This window comes from Mytilus trossulus, chromosome 14 (assembly GCF_036588685.1).
Source record: "Mytilus trossulus isolate FHL-02 chromosome 14, PNRI_Mtr1.1.1.hap1, whole genome shotgun sequence".
Lineage (NCBI taxonomy): Eukaryota > Metazoa > Mollusca > Bivalvia > Mytilida > Mytilidae > Mytilus > Mytilus trossulus.
The window spans coordinates 32,127,767-32,143,715 of NC_086386.1; the positions used below are offsets into that span (position 1 = coordinate 32,127,767).

Here is a 15,949-nt window from a genome sequence, read left to right on the forward strand (position 1 = left end):
ATTGTTGTTTCTCGTTTAATATGTTAGTATATCCTCTTTTTTTACAATGCCACTTCTTGCATGAAGGGAGCTTTTATACCTGATTGTAATTTTATTATTTACAATCATATCGATTCTCCTTATTTCTATGTTAATCGTCTTTAGAAAGATATAATGTTTGAAATGTCATGCAATTGAAGAAAAATGTTGATAAAAGAAGAGTAATATCTTTCCTATATGTAATACGACTGTTGAAACATATAAACAAAACGAACTACATCCAATTTGATACTTGTTAGAATTGCATAAAGATTTTTCTTTAGATTAAAACTAATTTAAACTACTGAGAAAGAAATAAGGACTCCGAGTTCAAAGTTATGAAACATACATTTAAGTTCATGTTAAAAAATGTGCATTGATAATTATGATAACTGTTGTTAAAGTTCTACCATTTGAAATATCCATGTTCCATAATACTTTACCATAGATCATAGGTCTCTGAATATCGGCTGCTGAATTAGATAGACTGCGAAAAGATGCAACAATTTATATTCCATTTCTGCTATGGCGATTATTTATATACATTGCTATTAACCAAAAAACCTGGTAATATATTTTTTTAAATAAGGCCTTGAAAATGGTGGAATAAATTACTTTTGGAGTGTAAAAAAATCGTTGTAAGTAAATTACATGCTTATATTTAGCGATTTCGAATGTCTACCCTATTTACCACTTTGTCTCATAATCTTAATAATACAAATTCACAAACCAGATTACATGGGCATTTTTAAAGTCAAATTACGAATATATATGTTCAAACTATTTTTAGGTATATTACAAATCTAATCCTGAATCAATCCTAATTGTTCTAATTCTATCTTAGTTTTTGGGAAATATTTTTAGAAATTCAAATGTGACGTCACTTTGTGTGTTTGTGTTTTTTAGAATTTCAAATGTGACGCCACTTTGTGCGTTGAGGCTTTTGCTAACTCGGCTGTGTATTTTGATGTGCTGGATTAGGTTGTTTTATGTCATGTATCCGTTTTCATTCTGTAGATAGTCACCGCTTCGGTTGTATCATTTTATATCAATTATATTCTAGTAGTCATTTTTTATACTGTTTGCAAAAGTATGAATTATTCTAAATAATAAGAATGTTCTTATACCAGGCAGAAATTGGGCACAACTTTTTGGAACTTTTTGTCCTCAGTGCTCTTCAACTTTGTACTTGTTTTGGCTTTCGATTTTTTTTCATCTCAGAGCCACTGGTCAGTCTTGTGTGGACGAAACGCACGTCTGTCGTATTAAATTTTAAACCTGGTACCTTTTGTTAGCTATTATTTGTGTGTTTCTCTGTCCTATATATTTTCTCATTTATTTGAATTGAAGGCCTGTCATGTAATGTTGTCATTTAAATGTTATATTTAACATTGCCTTAAAAGCGGGAGGTTTTGGCATGCCACAAAACCATGTTCAACCCATTCTTTAAATGTCCTGTACCAAGTCAGAAAAATGGTCATTGTTATATTATAGTTCGTTTCTGTGTGTGTTATATTTTAATGTTTTGTTTCTGTTGTGTCATTGTTCACCTCTTATATTTGATGCGTTTCCCTCAATTTTAGTTTGTATCCCTGATTTGTTTTTTTCAATCGATTTATGAGTTTTGAACAGTAATATACTACTGTTGCCTTTATTGATACTATTACTGAATTTTTGAGAGATAAATGTTTTGTTCGCCAAAGAGATTCTGTATATCGTCAAGTTATCGGCATTCACACTGTGCATCACTGATTGCGACCCTGGTTCTGTAGTATGACGAGTTATAAGTTAGGACTAAAATCAATCTAGACCCATCGGAACGGCATCTGATTCAAATTAATTTGGATGATATATTTGCTCTCAACAATGACGACTTCAGTATGTACATAAAGGAGATTTATCCGGCTGAACTGACTTTAAAGATGGCTAATACTTACAATGAATCCTGGCCTTTTCCCATAATCTACGGAAGCTTAATACCAACATTTATGATAAGAGATGGATTTTCATTTCCTAATAATAACATTAGATGTATGTTTCATTATAATACATTATTCTGATTGGCTAACTGCACATCACATGTTATTCCGTAAGCAATTGCATCAGACAATAACATTTATCATTCGTGATGACATGAGGTTCCACAATAAAGTGCACAGGTGAATTAAACAAAACTTGATAATCCTAGCTAAAAAATGTAATTATAAGTATTGAATGCTTCTTTTTGTAACTTTATAGGGTTGTAAAAGCGTTGACCGTGCGTACATTTTTAAAATGAAGCGCTTCTGCGCTTCATACAAAATGTACTTCGGTCAACGCTTCTACACCCCAATAAATTTACAAAAAGAAACATTCAATTCTTAATTGTAAATTGTCCATTTTTAAATAGTGACGTCCCCTTGTCACCATCTTATGATGTTAATATATCTCAACTTATTCGATTCGCTCGTATATGAAATAAAATAATAGATTTTAACGAAAGAAATCTCAATCTAAGACTCTTTCATCTTGCAATAATATAAAAACATTTGACTTTTCTACACTTTACACAACTATTCCCCATTCCAAAATAAAAGATAAATTGAAAGAATCCGTATTGTTTTGTGTCATCAAAACGAATAGCCCAACGTAGAGACACAAGTATCTTGTCTAAGGGAGGGATTAATCCTACTTTTTAAAGGATCGCTCTGATTTAAACAAGAACATCTCTGAACCTGACATTAGCAAGATGCTTGATTTCTAGATCGACAACAAATTTGTTATGTTTGGAGGACGTGTTTTTCAACAGACTGTTGGCATTCCAATGTGAATCAATTGTGCCACTCTCCTTGCCAACTTGCTTCTTAATTATTATGAGGCTGACTTTTTACTGGAACTTCTTTTGAAGTAAGAAAAATCCTTTAACTTTACTGTCCGCTATATAGATCATGTTCTCTTCCTAAATAATGCAAAATTTGGTGACTATGTTGAACGTATCTATCCCATCGAACAAGAAATAAGGGTTAAAACGGATGGATTTAAGTCTGCATCACATCTTGCTGACATCTAGAAATAGACAATGAGGGTCGGTTGAAAACAAAACTTTACGACAAAAGAGTTGATATCAGCTTCCCAATTGTGAACTTTCCATTGCTATGTAGCAACATTCCAGCAGCGCCTACTTACGGAGTATACAACTCCTAATTGATACTATATTCCCGGGCCTGTGTTTCCTATCACAATTTCCTTGACAGAGGATTGCTGCTGACAAGGAAATTCCAAATGTTGAAGTTGAAATCATACATTCGTAATTTCCGTAATGGAATAATCGTTTCACAGATGAAATCGGATATGTTCCTTAGAACGGAACTACAAACCCCTTCATTTTTCATGAATGTGACCTACCGAATAAGACTATTAACCGGGTTTGTAATAACACGAACAACACGACGGGTTTCAGATGTGGAGCAGGATCTGCTTACCCTTCCGGAGCACCTGAGATCACCCCACTTTTTGGTTGGGCTCGAGTTGCTTAGTCTTTAGTTTTCTATGTTTTGTCTTGTGTACTTTTATTTTTGTATGTTTGTCTTTTTTATTTTTAGCCATGGCGGTGTCAATTTATTTTTGATCTATGAGTTTGACTGTTCTCTGGTATCTTTCTTTCAATATACATGTATAATCACAGATAATTCATTTAATTTACCTATATACCAGAAGAACATTAACTTCTATCGATTAAAAGATGGCTTTCATGCAGAGCAGGAAACACTCGCTCTGTTGGTGTATCCGGTCTCGTTTCTCTTTGGAGTTATTGTAGTTCTATTAGTTTTTGTTGCATTTTCCAAAGTGGATTAATGAGGTGAGAACATTGGTAAACTTATGTAGCCCATATTTAAACAATGTAATAATTAGTTCTGCAGTCCAACCCTTTAACGTTGAATAAAACATTAAAAAGAATTAGCACAAAGGTGGATTCCATCTAATAAATCAGGGCTCAAACAAGATTAATAAAATGAAACAAGTAATTCTTAACTTAAACAATTCGGCTAAAGTATATCAGTTTGACTTGTACTAGTAACTGATTTGTAAAACCGGAATTGATCAGGATATTTCTGTATTACCCAAATGTGTCATTTCCTTAAGAATTGAATGCTTTTGATTGAAGTGTAATTGGGGTATAAAAGCGTTAAAGAACATGAGGTGTCCTCTAGATGTCTTTTTGCTTTTGGTTTGCTTTCTTATTGATGAAAACCATGTATCTCATTTTATTTATATAATTAGATATGAGATTGCATTAATTATTTATTCAAACTATAAGCTAGCTATTGAATAATAATTAGATTCATGCTGATGGGAATTGTAACACAGACAAAAACCAACCAACATATTAAAATAATTTAAGTATAGAAAAAAACAGAAATAAAAGTTCATCAGGGGTAGGCAGATTTTGTTGACTCGAATGAGAGTGATTGCGAGTAACAGTTTGTTCTTTTTGTATTCAATTTTGCAATGTTTTTACAGAAAATAAACGCTATTATACAAACTTTACAAATATGTAAGTTTATTGTGCATATAGTACTTTAAAACTATAAATATCATTATGATTTGTACACGTGATAGTTCTACCGTGGTTGGCTGATTTGTTTACTTAAATTAGAATCAGAGGGTAGTCGGAAATAACCTTTACTTAGTTTTGTTGTTCCTATTTCAGTTATAAGGGATACAAGTTCTGTACCACTGTTATTGATTTTCAAAGCCATGGTTCGCTTTCCTGTCATACCATCTGTCAGTTTAAAGTGCAATGACCCAATCCGGCGACAGCCGTCATCTGTGACATACTTTGGTGATTTGTTTAAAGTATCATAAAAAATAAAATCTACGCTGGTCTGATCTTTATACAGAGGAACATAGTTATGTTCTTCGAGATATTTGTCCTCTCCAACCTCCAGAATTTGGCCGATTTCTATATGTTTATCAAAAACATCTTTGCACTTTTCAACTCCGTCTACAATAATTTTCTTTGATTCTGGATCTCCTTTCTCAAACGCACGTGTTGTTCCAATACCATATGTAAATCTTGCAACACGACTTGTTATCGTGCCAGGATCAAACCCGAACATAACAGCACCTTTTAATACCGCCAATCCCGGATCTTTTGGAATCACCATTCCAATATTCGGGAATTTTGCTTTGAGCGCTTCGGTTAGCACCGTTGAAGCTGAATGTCCACCAACAACCAACAAGGTTTTGACGCACTTTAATTCTTTTTTTGCTAGCAATCTCTCTAGTTCTCGTATAACATTTTCAAGAGAATAATTGTAGAATGTTCTAAACAAATTGTTTTTTATTCGAAATTTATCTTTGTTCACTATTACCCGATCTTTGAAATTTGTTTTTTCTACAGCTTTAGCAAAAGGAAGTGATCTAATGGCCTTGAAAGTATCTGTCCATTCAATAGGTAATCTAAGTGTTACTTTCCCTTCCGGTTCGCCCTCATCTTCTTTTTTGAATGATGTCTTTTTGTCTTCAAAGTTACGAAGTAGTGAATAAAATGCCGACGGATTAATTTCTTTGATTCTATCTATAACATCCTTGCCAAATATCTCTTCCAGAAAATTATAAAACTGTTTGTTAACTGTTATTCCTCCCCAGTGTCCCCCACAAGCCTGGTGGACCTCTTTTAGCGTATCAACCCCTGTAACTTCATGTACAGCAATATCAGTTGTTCCACCTGGAATGTACAGTGAATAATATTTATGAACTATGAAGCAAAAAAGACCTTTGTTAATGTTGTACATAGAGAACAGATAACATCTTAATACAAATAAGAAATTGCTAAACTTCTAGATGTGCGTAAAAAGATTTCTTCAATTATTTTTTGCCAAATATAAAACACTGTACCTCCTTGGTCAAGCACAATGAATTGTGCTCCTGGTGCCATTGCTGCAATAATTTTCCTCCCATCACCTTCTGTTTGAACACCAACTGGTACCCTTCGACAGTGAATAGAAGCTGCTTCTGGTTCAAGCGCTAAGATGAGCTGGTCGTGATCTATTTTTCCCTAAGGATAAAAACACAATTGAAATTAGGAATCTTTAAAGTTAGTGCTATTTGTTAAGGGACTTTTCATTTCGAATTTCCTTGGAGTTTGGTACTTTTTTTTACAAGCTATAATGCCCATCTTGCATGTATATTTAGACATAATAGATATCCATCAGAAAAGATCTATATTATGATATAAATCACATAAAATTATGGTCAAACGTCTTACCTTTTTAGCACATACTCTCATAAACTGCTTTGCTTTCAAATCCCAGATTGCAGGAACAGTAATCACCCACATGACATCTTTTTCTGTAAACTTGTCTTTAACTTCACCTGTTTTTTTAAGAGTGCATAATAACTGATCTCGAAAGTAGCCTATTACAGCCCCAAAAACATCAACTGCTTTCATCTTTTTTCTCTTTTTAACATCGTCTTCTTTAATCGTTTCCTCTAAGAACATTTCTGTGGTTATGTCCTGGACAACAACAAAAAAGAGACGATATTTTTAAGTATAAGAGTGTAAACGAAATGAATTAGATGAAATGGCTAAAGGGTTGTGGTCAATCTGGTACATACATGTATTGATTACTTAATGGCGTGCGCCTTGAAAAGGATCATCTAATATCAATTTAAAAGTGTTTGGCTTGACCTGATTGTGGACCAAACTCACGTCCTACAACGAGATCAACGATGTGGAATGTGAAAAACCTGTGCCATAATGGTAATCAATATATTACATAACTTTTTTTCGAACGAATTTCAGCAGTAGAGATTATACAGATCTTCTGAATAAGACTGACCAACAACTTGCAAGATTCGGTAAATATTCTTTATTAAGAGTATTCATGATATACACATACTGTACTTGGATGAAGATGTCAGGTTAGATTAAAACCTACCAAAGTAGACTTTTATCCCTGTTTGTGACATTTTTACTAGTATTGTTTGTTAGTTTTGTTCGCGCATCATTATCAATATTATAAAATTTTATGCGACTGCTGTACAAGTGAGAGGTTTTGTGCAATAAAACCAGGTTCAATCCACCATTTACTACACTTGAAAATGCCTGTAACAAGTCAGGAATATGGCATTTGTTGTCCATTCGTTTTATGTGTTTTGTCATTTGATTAGGGACTTTCCGTTTTGAATTTTACTCGGAGTTCAATATTTTTGTGATTTTACTTTTTAAAATCAAAACGCTCCAAGTGTTCATTATGTTATGAGAATGGCAATTGTAAAAAAAAAAATGAATTGAGTCATACATTAAGATAGCTTGGTTCAAAATCTGAGATGATTCTCAAAGCTCAATGATATTTGTATAATTCTTAATACACAAGTTGCTTTGGGTTATTGAGAAGTTAATGACACATAACATATGCCGAGAGTGCCCAGTGAAATATCAGAAATATGATTAAAGTATAATAAAATAAGGTTTCTCTCAAATCTGGTGCGAGGGAATCCAAAACGAAACCTTTTATGGCAATAAAACATTTTTAAGGTGAGATGTACATGATAAATGAGTTACAAGTTATCATCTGAAGTGCATTTATTTGAAAATTTTCTTCCATGAAAAAGCAGTATCATGTAACTTTCTTTCATTTTTTATCTTTTCTGATATTGGACACAGTTTATCTGTGCGTATTGTTGTGTGTTTGTTTATTCTACATTGGCTAGAGGTGTAGGGAAGGGTTGAGACAAACTTGTAAAACCCAGCCGTTCATGTTGCGCCTGTCCCAAGTCAGGAGCATTTGGCCATTGTTTGTCCTGTATGTTTTTTTAAATATTTTTTTAGTTTATTTATATGTTTTGGAGTTAAGTATGATGTCCATTTTCACTAAACTAGACTGTACACATTTGCATTAAGGGTCTAGCATAGGCCCACCTCCGATTACGGGATTTCCCCCGCTATATTGAAGACCCATTGATTGCATTCGGCTGTTATCTGCTCCTTGGTCAGGTTGTCGTCTCTTTGACGTATTCCCCATTTCCATTCTTAATTTTACAATCAATTTCATAATTTGGAAAGAATAGTGAGTCAAATAATACTATTCAATATGTGGACGCATCCGGTTTGCTCACCACGTTTAGAATTAAATGTGGTTCCCTCAGTATATGTTTTCTATCTTGATGTTTATGTTTTTGTTTTCTATCTTGATGTTTATGTTTTTGAGGAATTTATGAATAGGATTTTTTTTTATTTTCCTATTTGAATGCTTTTATACTTGTAATTTTTGGAGTTCTTTATCGCTTGCTGTTCTATGTCATCCAAAACTCCGTGTTTAAGGCCGTACTTTGAATAATTATGGTTTACTTTTCAAATTGTTACTTTGATGGTGGTTTTCTAATTGGCACTCATACCACATTGTCTCATATCTATATTATGAGATATAAATCAGTATGTAAGCTTCTAATTTATGTAGGTTAATCCTTTTTTTCAAATTGCATGATTTTCTTTGAGACTGATACTTTTAAAAATTGTAAATTTTGAGCAAAATTATAAAATTTACGCGTATTACCTGTCCGCTTTGATGTCATCCAGCAGTATGTTTAGTGAAATATAATAATTAATTCAATTGTTTGAAATTAATGTTATGGTGAATTAATTTTATATCTTAAAAATTAAAAAAAAACAACACTATTAAGTACTGTACGTGTGAGACAACAGATATCACATATCATAATCAATATTGCAAACACTGTAATTTTAAGGTGCTGTCCTATTGCTGCATACACATTTCTTTTTATTTCTCTGTATAATTTACCATTTTCAGAACTTTTGTATGAGAATAATTTTTAAAAGACGTATACCTCTTGTTCATACAGCATCATCTTAAAATATTCGAAGTAGTAATATTCCTTCAATTTCAATTTGTCAGGATTTACGTAGTAATTCTTAATAGCCTCATGACCAAAGCTATGAAATTTCAGGTCTGTATTAAACAGTACACATGTCGGTGCTTTAGAAGTCAAATTTTCTCCTCCAATCCACGTATTACATTTTATTGATGGGTTAACAGGATTCGCAGTGTAGTCAGCACGTTTACAATAGGCATAACCTGAGTATGTTGTCCCAAAATCAATGGCCGCTACGATATCTTTATCGTGTTTGAGAAGCTGCAAAATAATAAATAAATGAATAACAAGTTGCTTTAAAAAAAAAAAGTCAATACGTGAACCTTAGAACTTTTTTTAATGCTAATTCTTATTTCAAATGAATTGTAAATTATATTTCAGTGTTTCATTGTCATGTTTGTGGAGGACAATATTTTCTTTTTATTGTAAATCAGGAAAATTTGTGTATAATGAGAGTGGTGTTTTAACATAATATATATTAAAAATATGAGGAGATACATAATGTTTTTATTTCGATACTTTTTTTTTTACCAACGTGGAAGTTCAAACTACTACCAATGGATGACACTTCTAGGGTTCTCATTGGTAGAGGTAATATTTCACCTACATGTAGGTCCCTGAGTCATTTTATTTACTTTTCTATTAAAAAGAATATTAAATAGATTAGGAAGATGTGGTGTGAGTGCCAATGAGACAACACTCCATCCAAGTAACAATTTATACAAGTAAATCATTGTAGGTCAAGTTAATGCCTTTAACACAGAGCCTTGGCTCACACCGACCAGCAAGCTATAAAGGGCCCCAAAATTTACAAATTTAAATTCATTCTAAAGGGAAAACAAACGGATGAACTACATACAGATGACAACTACTGTACATCAGATTCCAGACTAAGGACAGCTGCAAACATTTGCTGCGGGTTTGAACGTTAAAGTACGATTATATTATTTTTTATAGAATGTGGTATGTTTATTCCTATAGAATAAGACAAAAGCTACTTCCTAATCATTACTTTTATGCCGTAATAACCATGTTCCACATTAGAAATGGGTTTGGATCCAGCTAATACATTCAATTTGCCGTTTACACATGTAATATACCTGTCCAAAATCAGGAGCATGGTTTTTTTTTGTTTGTTTGCCTATTATCGTGTCTGTTTTCCGTTGTATAGTATAAAAAATTGCCAGTAATTTGACACTATTCAATTTGAGGTCATTAAGCTTACTAAATCTCCGACTAAATATTCAACGCAATATTTATTGAAAAGTTCTCTCATTGACAAGCATAGTTTACAAATTATTATATAACCACATCAGTAGCAGGATAATTCGATTATTATGGGGGTTCCTTCAACAGACATCCGGAAAAAATCTCAAAAATTTACACCTTTTTTTGGTAAATTATGTTTGTTGCCCATAATGCAGCAGGTGTCCCCTTTTCAAAAGTCCTCTAACTACTACCTCGTCATGTGAACTGAAGTAGAGGGTCAATGTCATAGGCTTTATGTTAAAGAAATCTTCTACTTGCTCGTATTTGCCTTAGTCCTATAACATATGACCTCGGGGGCTTTATTCACTATTTCCATTTGCTGTTCTGATATTTTCTTTTTAATATCAATGTGCCACCGCATTAGACAAAAAATAAAAAAAATGAAAATATCAGCATGAAAACGTTAAATAGTGAAATAGTGAATATATAATGCGAAGGCATATATTATAGGACTAGTATTTGCCTGTGAAGACGATAAAACCGTCATCCCTATATTGACAACGTAATTTGAATTTTTCTTTCCACTGGAACTTATCGAATGATTTTTACAATCGTAGAAATGGAAGCCATTGTAGGGATGAAGCGCTGCCAATTTTGCTCTTGGAAACCGACAAATTTATCCACATTGAACCATTACGATCCTTATATGTCAGTTGTATTTTAAAAGACAAATGTACCAACCAGCTAATGAGCACCAGTTTATGATCTTCTCTGCATTGATTCAACTTAAAACTATTGTCTGATCGGTTGTCAGGTGGAATTTTCGAAAATTCATAAACATTTAAAAAAATTCTAATTAAATATTTCGTGGAAGGGCAGACTAGATTTATTAAGTGGTTGAAGACTATCTTCGTAATTAAGAAGTATATTGTAATTTTGTTGGTTTCTATTAACTTTTAAAGATTTTGTTACTAGTAAACATTACAGTAAGCATTTATCGACTTATCTAACAAAGAGCTTCAACTTTTTTTGTTCTATTTGAACCGGGTTTCCGACTGGTATAAGCTTGACTCAAATGCTAAAATTGTGAGTATTCCAGGAATTAAGCATGACTTTATGATGCTAGTACCCGGTACATGTGCATTGTATTGTCAAAACAGCCCTTATTTATGTAACAGAATTATTTTACATTCCAATAAATAGCTAAGAACTTAAATTTAAATACATTTATAAAGCTGTTATATTTTTGGGCTAAAAGGGGTATTTCTGAACTTACTCCTTCAAAGCGTTTTGATTTCATTTTTTATAACATATGTCACAAGTTCGAAACATTTGAAATGGCTTAAACGTGATCATACTTTTTAAAAATACAAGTGTGGACACACATCAGGGTGGATAGTACATTTATGTATGTTTGGAGGTTTGATAGTTTTTCTGACATAAAGAGGTCTCTGGTTTTCTCCTATAGGGTTCTATGTTGAACTGTACGTGTGGTGCACAGTGACAGCAAAACTGGACCGAACACTAAAATAATAGCAGTGTCTTTTATTTCATGTTCCAGACTGTCATGGAGGAGACGCACATTTAAATCAGTGCCATGCAACCGTTCATAGATTTGATAGTGTTTTCTAACACAAAGAGGTCTCTGGTTTCCTCCTACATGTATATTGTTCTATGTTAAACTATGGTGCACAGCGAAAGCAATACTGTACAAAACACTAAAATAGCAGTGTCTCTTTTTCAATATTTAAGACTGTCATGGGAGAGACAATAATTTAAATTAGCGCCAACCATTTATAGATTTTATTTAGTTAGACAGTGCTTTCAATATAAAATCTACATATTGGCTAACGTGCATTGAGTGCTTCATGCATATAGATATGTACGTTCCTGTAATTTAATTTTGTGCATGTGCAACGTTCTATTCGGGGTTTTCTTATAAAACTTTTACTTTGGAATAACTTCTTTTTGAATATCGTTTCAAAAACTGACCCGTTAATTGGACACATCTATAGCTGAGTGTGCTCCATCTCTGGGGAGATTAACTTGAAGAAGCAGAAGATTGCAAATATGTCCGAATAATTCCGATATTTTTTTTCAACAATTTTGATTTTGGATAGCAGCAACTCAAATAAGAGAAGAATCACACAAGGTGCATTTCTGTATGATGTGATTCTAATATGCAAGATCGTATGCAAAGACCTGTATGTAGTATTTGTACAATTCTATTTATGTTCCTTTGAGGTGTTAATTTCTTTTTTGGGTTTTTCCATTTAAAATTGTTTACTTGTTAAGGATCTTCATGTTATCGTTAGTAAAATATTTTCGCAATTGTTTCTATGAAGACTCATTATTGTTTTAAGTAACAAAAATATACGATAATGTCAGATACCAAATGCCCAAAACTCCCCAAACTGATCTTTGAGAGATGATCAGGACTGACGGACAAAAGGATTAAAAAAAATACTTGCTTACATTATCAGTAATTATGTATAAAATGAATGATCATTTATACTCAGGACTCATGTTGATTTTTCCTGCTAGAATTTTCACCGTTCCTGTCACACAGCCACCGTTTGAATAATTGTTAAAATAATGTAAAACATTATTCACTTTGGTAAAGCAAAATTTAACAAACCAATACCTTATTATAATTATACCAAAAGAAAATACAAAGGAAATATAATTTTTACCTTGTCACTCGGCATGGTGGAAAACTCTTTTCTGTATCTGGGTACTGACGACGAATTTTCAAATGGCTCTAGAAATTAAAAAACATATGTTACCAAGCACTAAATATTGAAAATCCAGTATTACCATTCTCTAGTTTTTTCTTCTTTTTTTTATTAGTACTGTTATCGAATATTTTTTTTTTTACCGAAGACGTTCAGTAGACTCCTGCAAACAAGTCTGATGAAGTTTGCGACAAACAATTCCGTTTCATAAGGGATGATATCAAGCACAAATATTTGCCAAACAAAAGTAACTTGACATTTCAAATGATAAGACACCATTTATATACTTTATGTCTAAATGTAATAGCAGAAAATACATGTATCTACCGTTCTGCATAGGGTGTTCATGAATCAGTCGTCATCAGCAATGCAATATAGAAAAGTTTGATGGAACCATACATCCATAATATTAGGAACATAAAACCGAAAGTAAAAAAATATTTTCGAAAATAGGGTCAAGTTTTCTGTAGTTTAAAAACAAAACGAAGTATTGTCCCTATTTAACGTTTATTAGCCCGGCTTACTAATGTGCATTAGTTACCCATTCTTCAATCCTGACTATGTTGTTGTTAATTTCTACTACATTTTACATGAGAATTAAACAAACCTTTTTAATGTTTACCTAAGCAGTGCTCGATATTGGTTCCTTGTATGATACGAACTCTCGCGAGAAACTACAGATAGTACTATAAGTAAATGATATAAGTTAAATATATATCTATATAGGTTGGATAAACGATTTAAATAGATATATTCTAGCTTATCACGTACTCAGGTCGTTTACACTAAACTATCGAAAAATAGATACGGTATTGATCACAATAATGACGTCGACTCGTTATTTGTTTAAATATTCTACACATGTACTGTATACGTATACCCTCGAGTGTATACACACCTACCATACCTGTTGTCTCATGTATGCTCACATCAGACGAATAATAACAAACTGTATACCAAAAGCAAAAGAATAACATATTCAAGCATACCACCTCTATGAAATCGATCAAGTTTTTCAAATGGTAAGCCGTTATCATATGATATAGCTCATCGTTTTGTTTCAGATTACATGGGATCTTCATGTCACTGACAGCTGTTTCACAATGGTGTGATACACATATTAGTATTTAAATAAGTTTACAACTTATTGTTGATTGTGTTACGCTATTGCTTTTGTGAAGTTAGAATTTCAAGCAATGTATAAATAATGTTATAAGCGTGCTTCGTATGTAATTCTATTAAATTAAATTACTTATTGCATAACAATATGTGCTTATATATTATTTATCATTTGAGTAATAGTCACATTCTTTTCATTAGTTGCTTTGAATTAACTTTCAGTCACTGAGATTACTCTTAGATCGGTAATTTATTGTGTGTTCTTAAGCTTATGATGTTATGTTACACCACTGTCAAAGGTGAGGGTAGAGGCTTTGGCACAAGCATAAATGTGTAACACCGCCACATTCTTGTTTTGCTTGTCCAAGGACAGGAACCTGTAATTGAGATGTTGTCTACTGTCGCTGTTTTTTGTCGAGTTACATGAATCAGGTCGTTGAATTTCTCGTTTGATTTTTAATTCATTGCCATTCCGGGTCTCTCAAAGTTTACTATGAGGTGAGGTTTGGTCATTGTAGAAGGCCAGACTTTGACCTATAGTTTTATTTATTAAGTTCATATTCGCTGATCGTTATGAGACGCTTACATTGCTATCGAATACAACTTTATAACAATTTTGACAATTGTATGCGCTTGATTAACAATGATTTAAGGGGAAAAGTTTTGACCATTAATTGCCTAATATGAATTAATTTGTATCCGTAATACAATATTTGAAAGATACATCACGCTAGGGGACATGTTTAAAAGAAAGAAAAAAACCAGTCGAGATAAGGTGAACTTTCTGAGCCACTAGTATGTAAAAGTGTTTTTTCCGCAATCAAAAAAAAAAAGCAGTTCCATGTGGATTTTAAGTATGACAAATTGAGGTATGATTAACGACTGCATAATTCACAGTACTAGTCTTTCCACACATTAACAAATTAAACATAGAGGGGGTGGGTGCATTTTTGTGTGCTTATATCTCGAAACTTAAAGCACTGCCATGAAATAAATAAAATGTTCACATAGTTGAATCGCCGTGGATTTAATTCTCATCAAGTCTCCGCAAGTTCAAACCAAAGAAGAAAGTTCGTATGTGTTGTTTCTCCTATTAGCATGCAGCATTTATGGGTTTGAGTTAAGACGGGTAGGTGCTGCATAAGAATAGTATGCCCGAATAAAGCCACATGTTTTTCCTGTGAACTGATATGGTCTTTAATAAATCTGTTACAAACATAACCTATATTTATTGTAGGATTAAATGTGTTACTTTAAAAAGGATATTAATCCTGTAAGAAGTATCGGTTATCATTGTACCAGATTATTAAAGTCCTGACAATTAAAACATTCAAATTATTGATCGTTGAAAGTAACAGTATAAAACCAATGAAATTATTGAATCCCATGTAATTCCGCACATTTTGGTTATATACATGATATTGTAGCTCTTGTTTGAGGCGGCGGCGGATTTGCAAATGAGTGTTTTGCAAATTAAAAGTGTCCAGTGTTATATGATTAATTCTTTAACATTCTTGCTTGAATTTTTTAGAAGTATATTTGGGTTAATATTGCATAAAAGTTTTTTTAAAAGCATATCAAAGTTAAAGCAGGAAATAAACAAAGGAAAAATGTAAGTGTAATGGAAGGAAGTTTTTGTAAAATTCAATGGCAACTATTTCATGTTTATTCGTGGACGAGAAACAATCTAATGTTTTTTAAGAAAGTCTTCACAGTTTTCTAAGTTTCATTCATATTGTTCATTTTATATGTGACAACACTCAATTAGAGTAAACTTTTTCTTAATCGAAATCAAAAGCGGGATAACTATAAAACAGCCACTACAAAATGAAGGTATTTTGGATAGAGACATAACTTGTCTTGCTACAAACACTCCTACAAGAAGTGAATGCACGTGAAGAGAGCGTGAACTCTTTTATTCATGAGACATCATATATAAACATTTGCTTTTTCGATCAAACGAAGCTAATTATTTTAACATCTCTCAGTCA

At 32.6% G+C, this 15,949-nt stretch overlaps 1 protein-coding gene across 1 annotated transcript; it reads right to left on the minus strand.

Annotated features, from left to right (window-relative positions):
- Nucleotides 1-4,353: 4,353 nt before the first annotated feature.
- Nucleotides 4,354-13,460, minus strand: LOC134696696 (heat shock 70 kDa protein 12A-like). Its single transcript, XM_063558618.1, has 6 exons — nucleotides 13,381-13,460; nucleotides 12,798-12,865; nucleotides 8,851-9,156; nucleotides 6,269-6,517; nucleotides 5,899-6,058; nucleotides 4,354-5,728 (listed from the first exon to the last, which is right to left on the minus strand). The coding sequence occupies exons 1-6, from the start codon at nucleotides 13,382-13,384 to the stop codon at nucleotides 4,620-4,622; spliced, it is 1,896 nt and encodes a 631-aa protein (XP_063414688.1). The 5' UTR covers nucleotides 13,385-13,460; the 3' UTR covers nucleotides 4,354-4,619.
- Nucleotides 13,461-15,949: the final 2,489 nt, after the last annotated feature.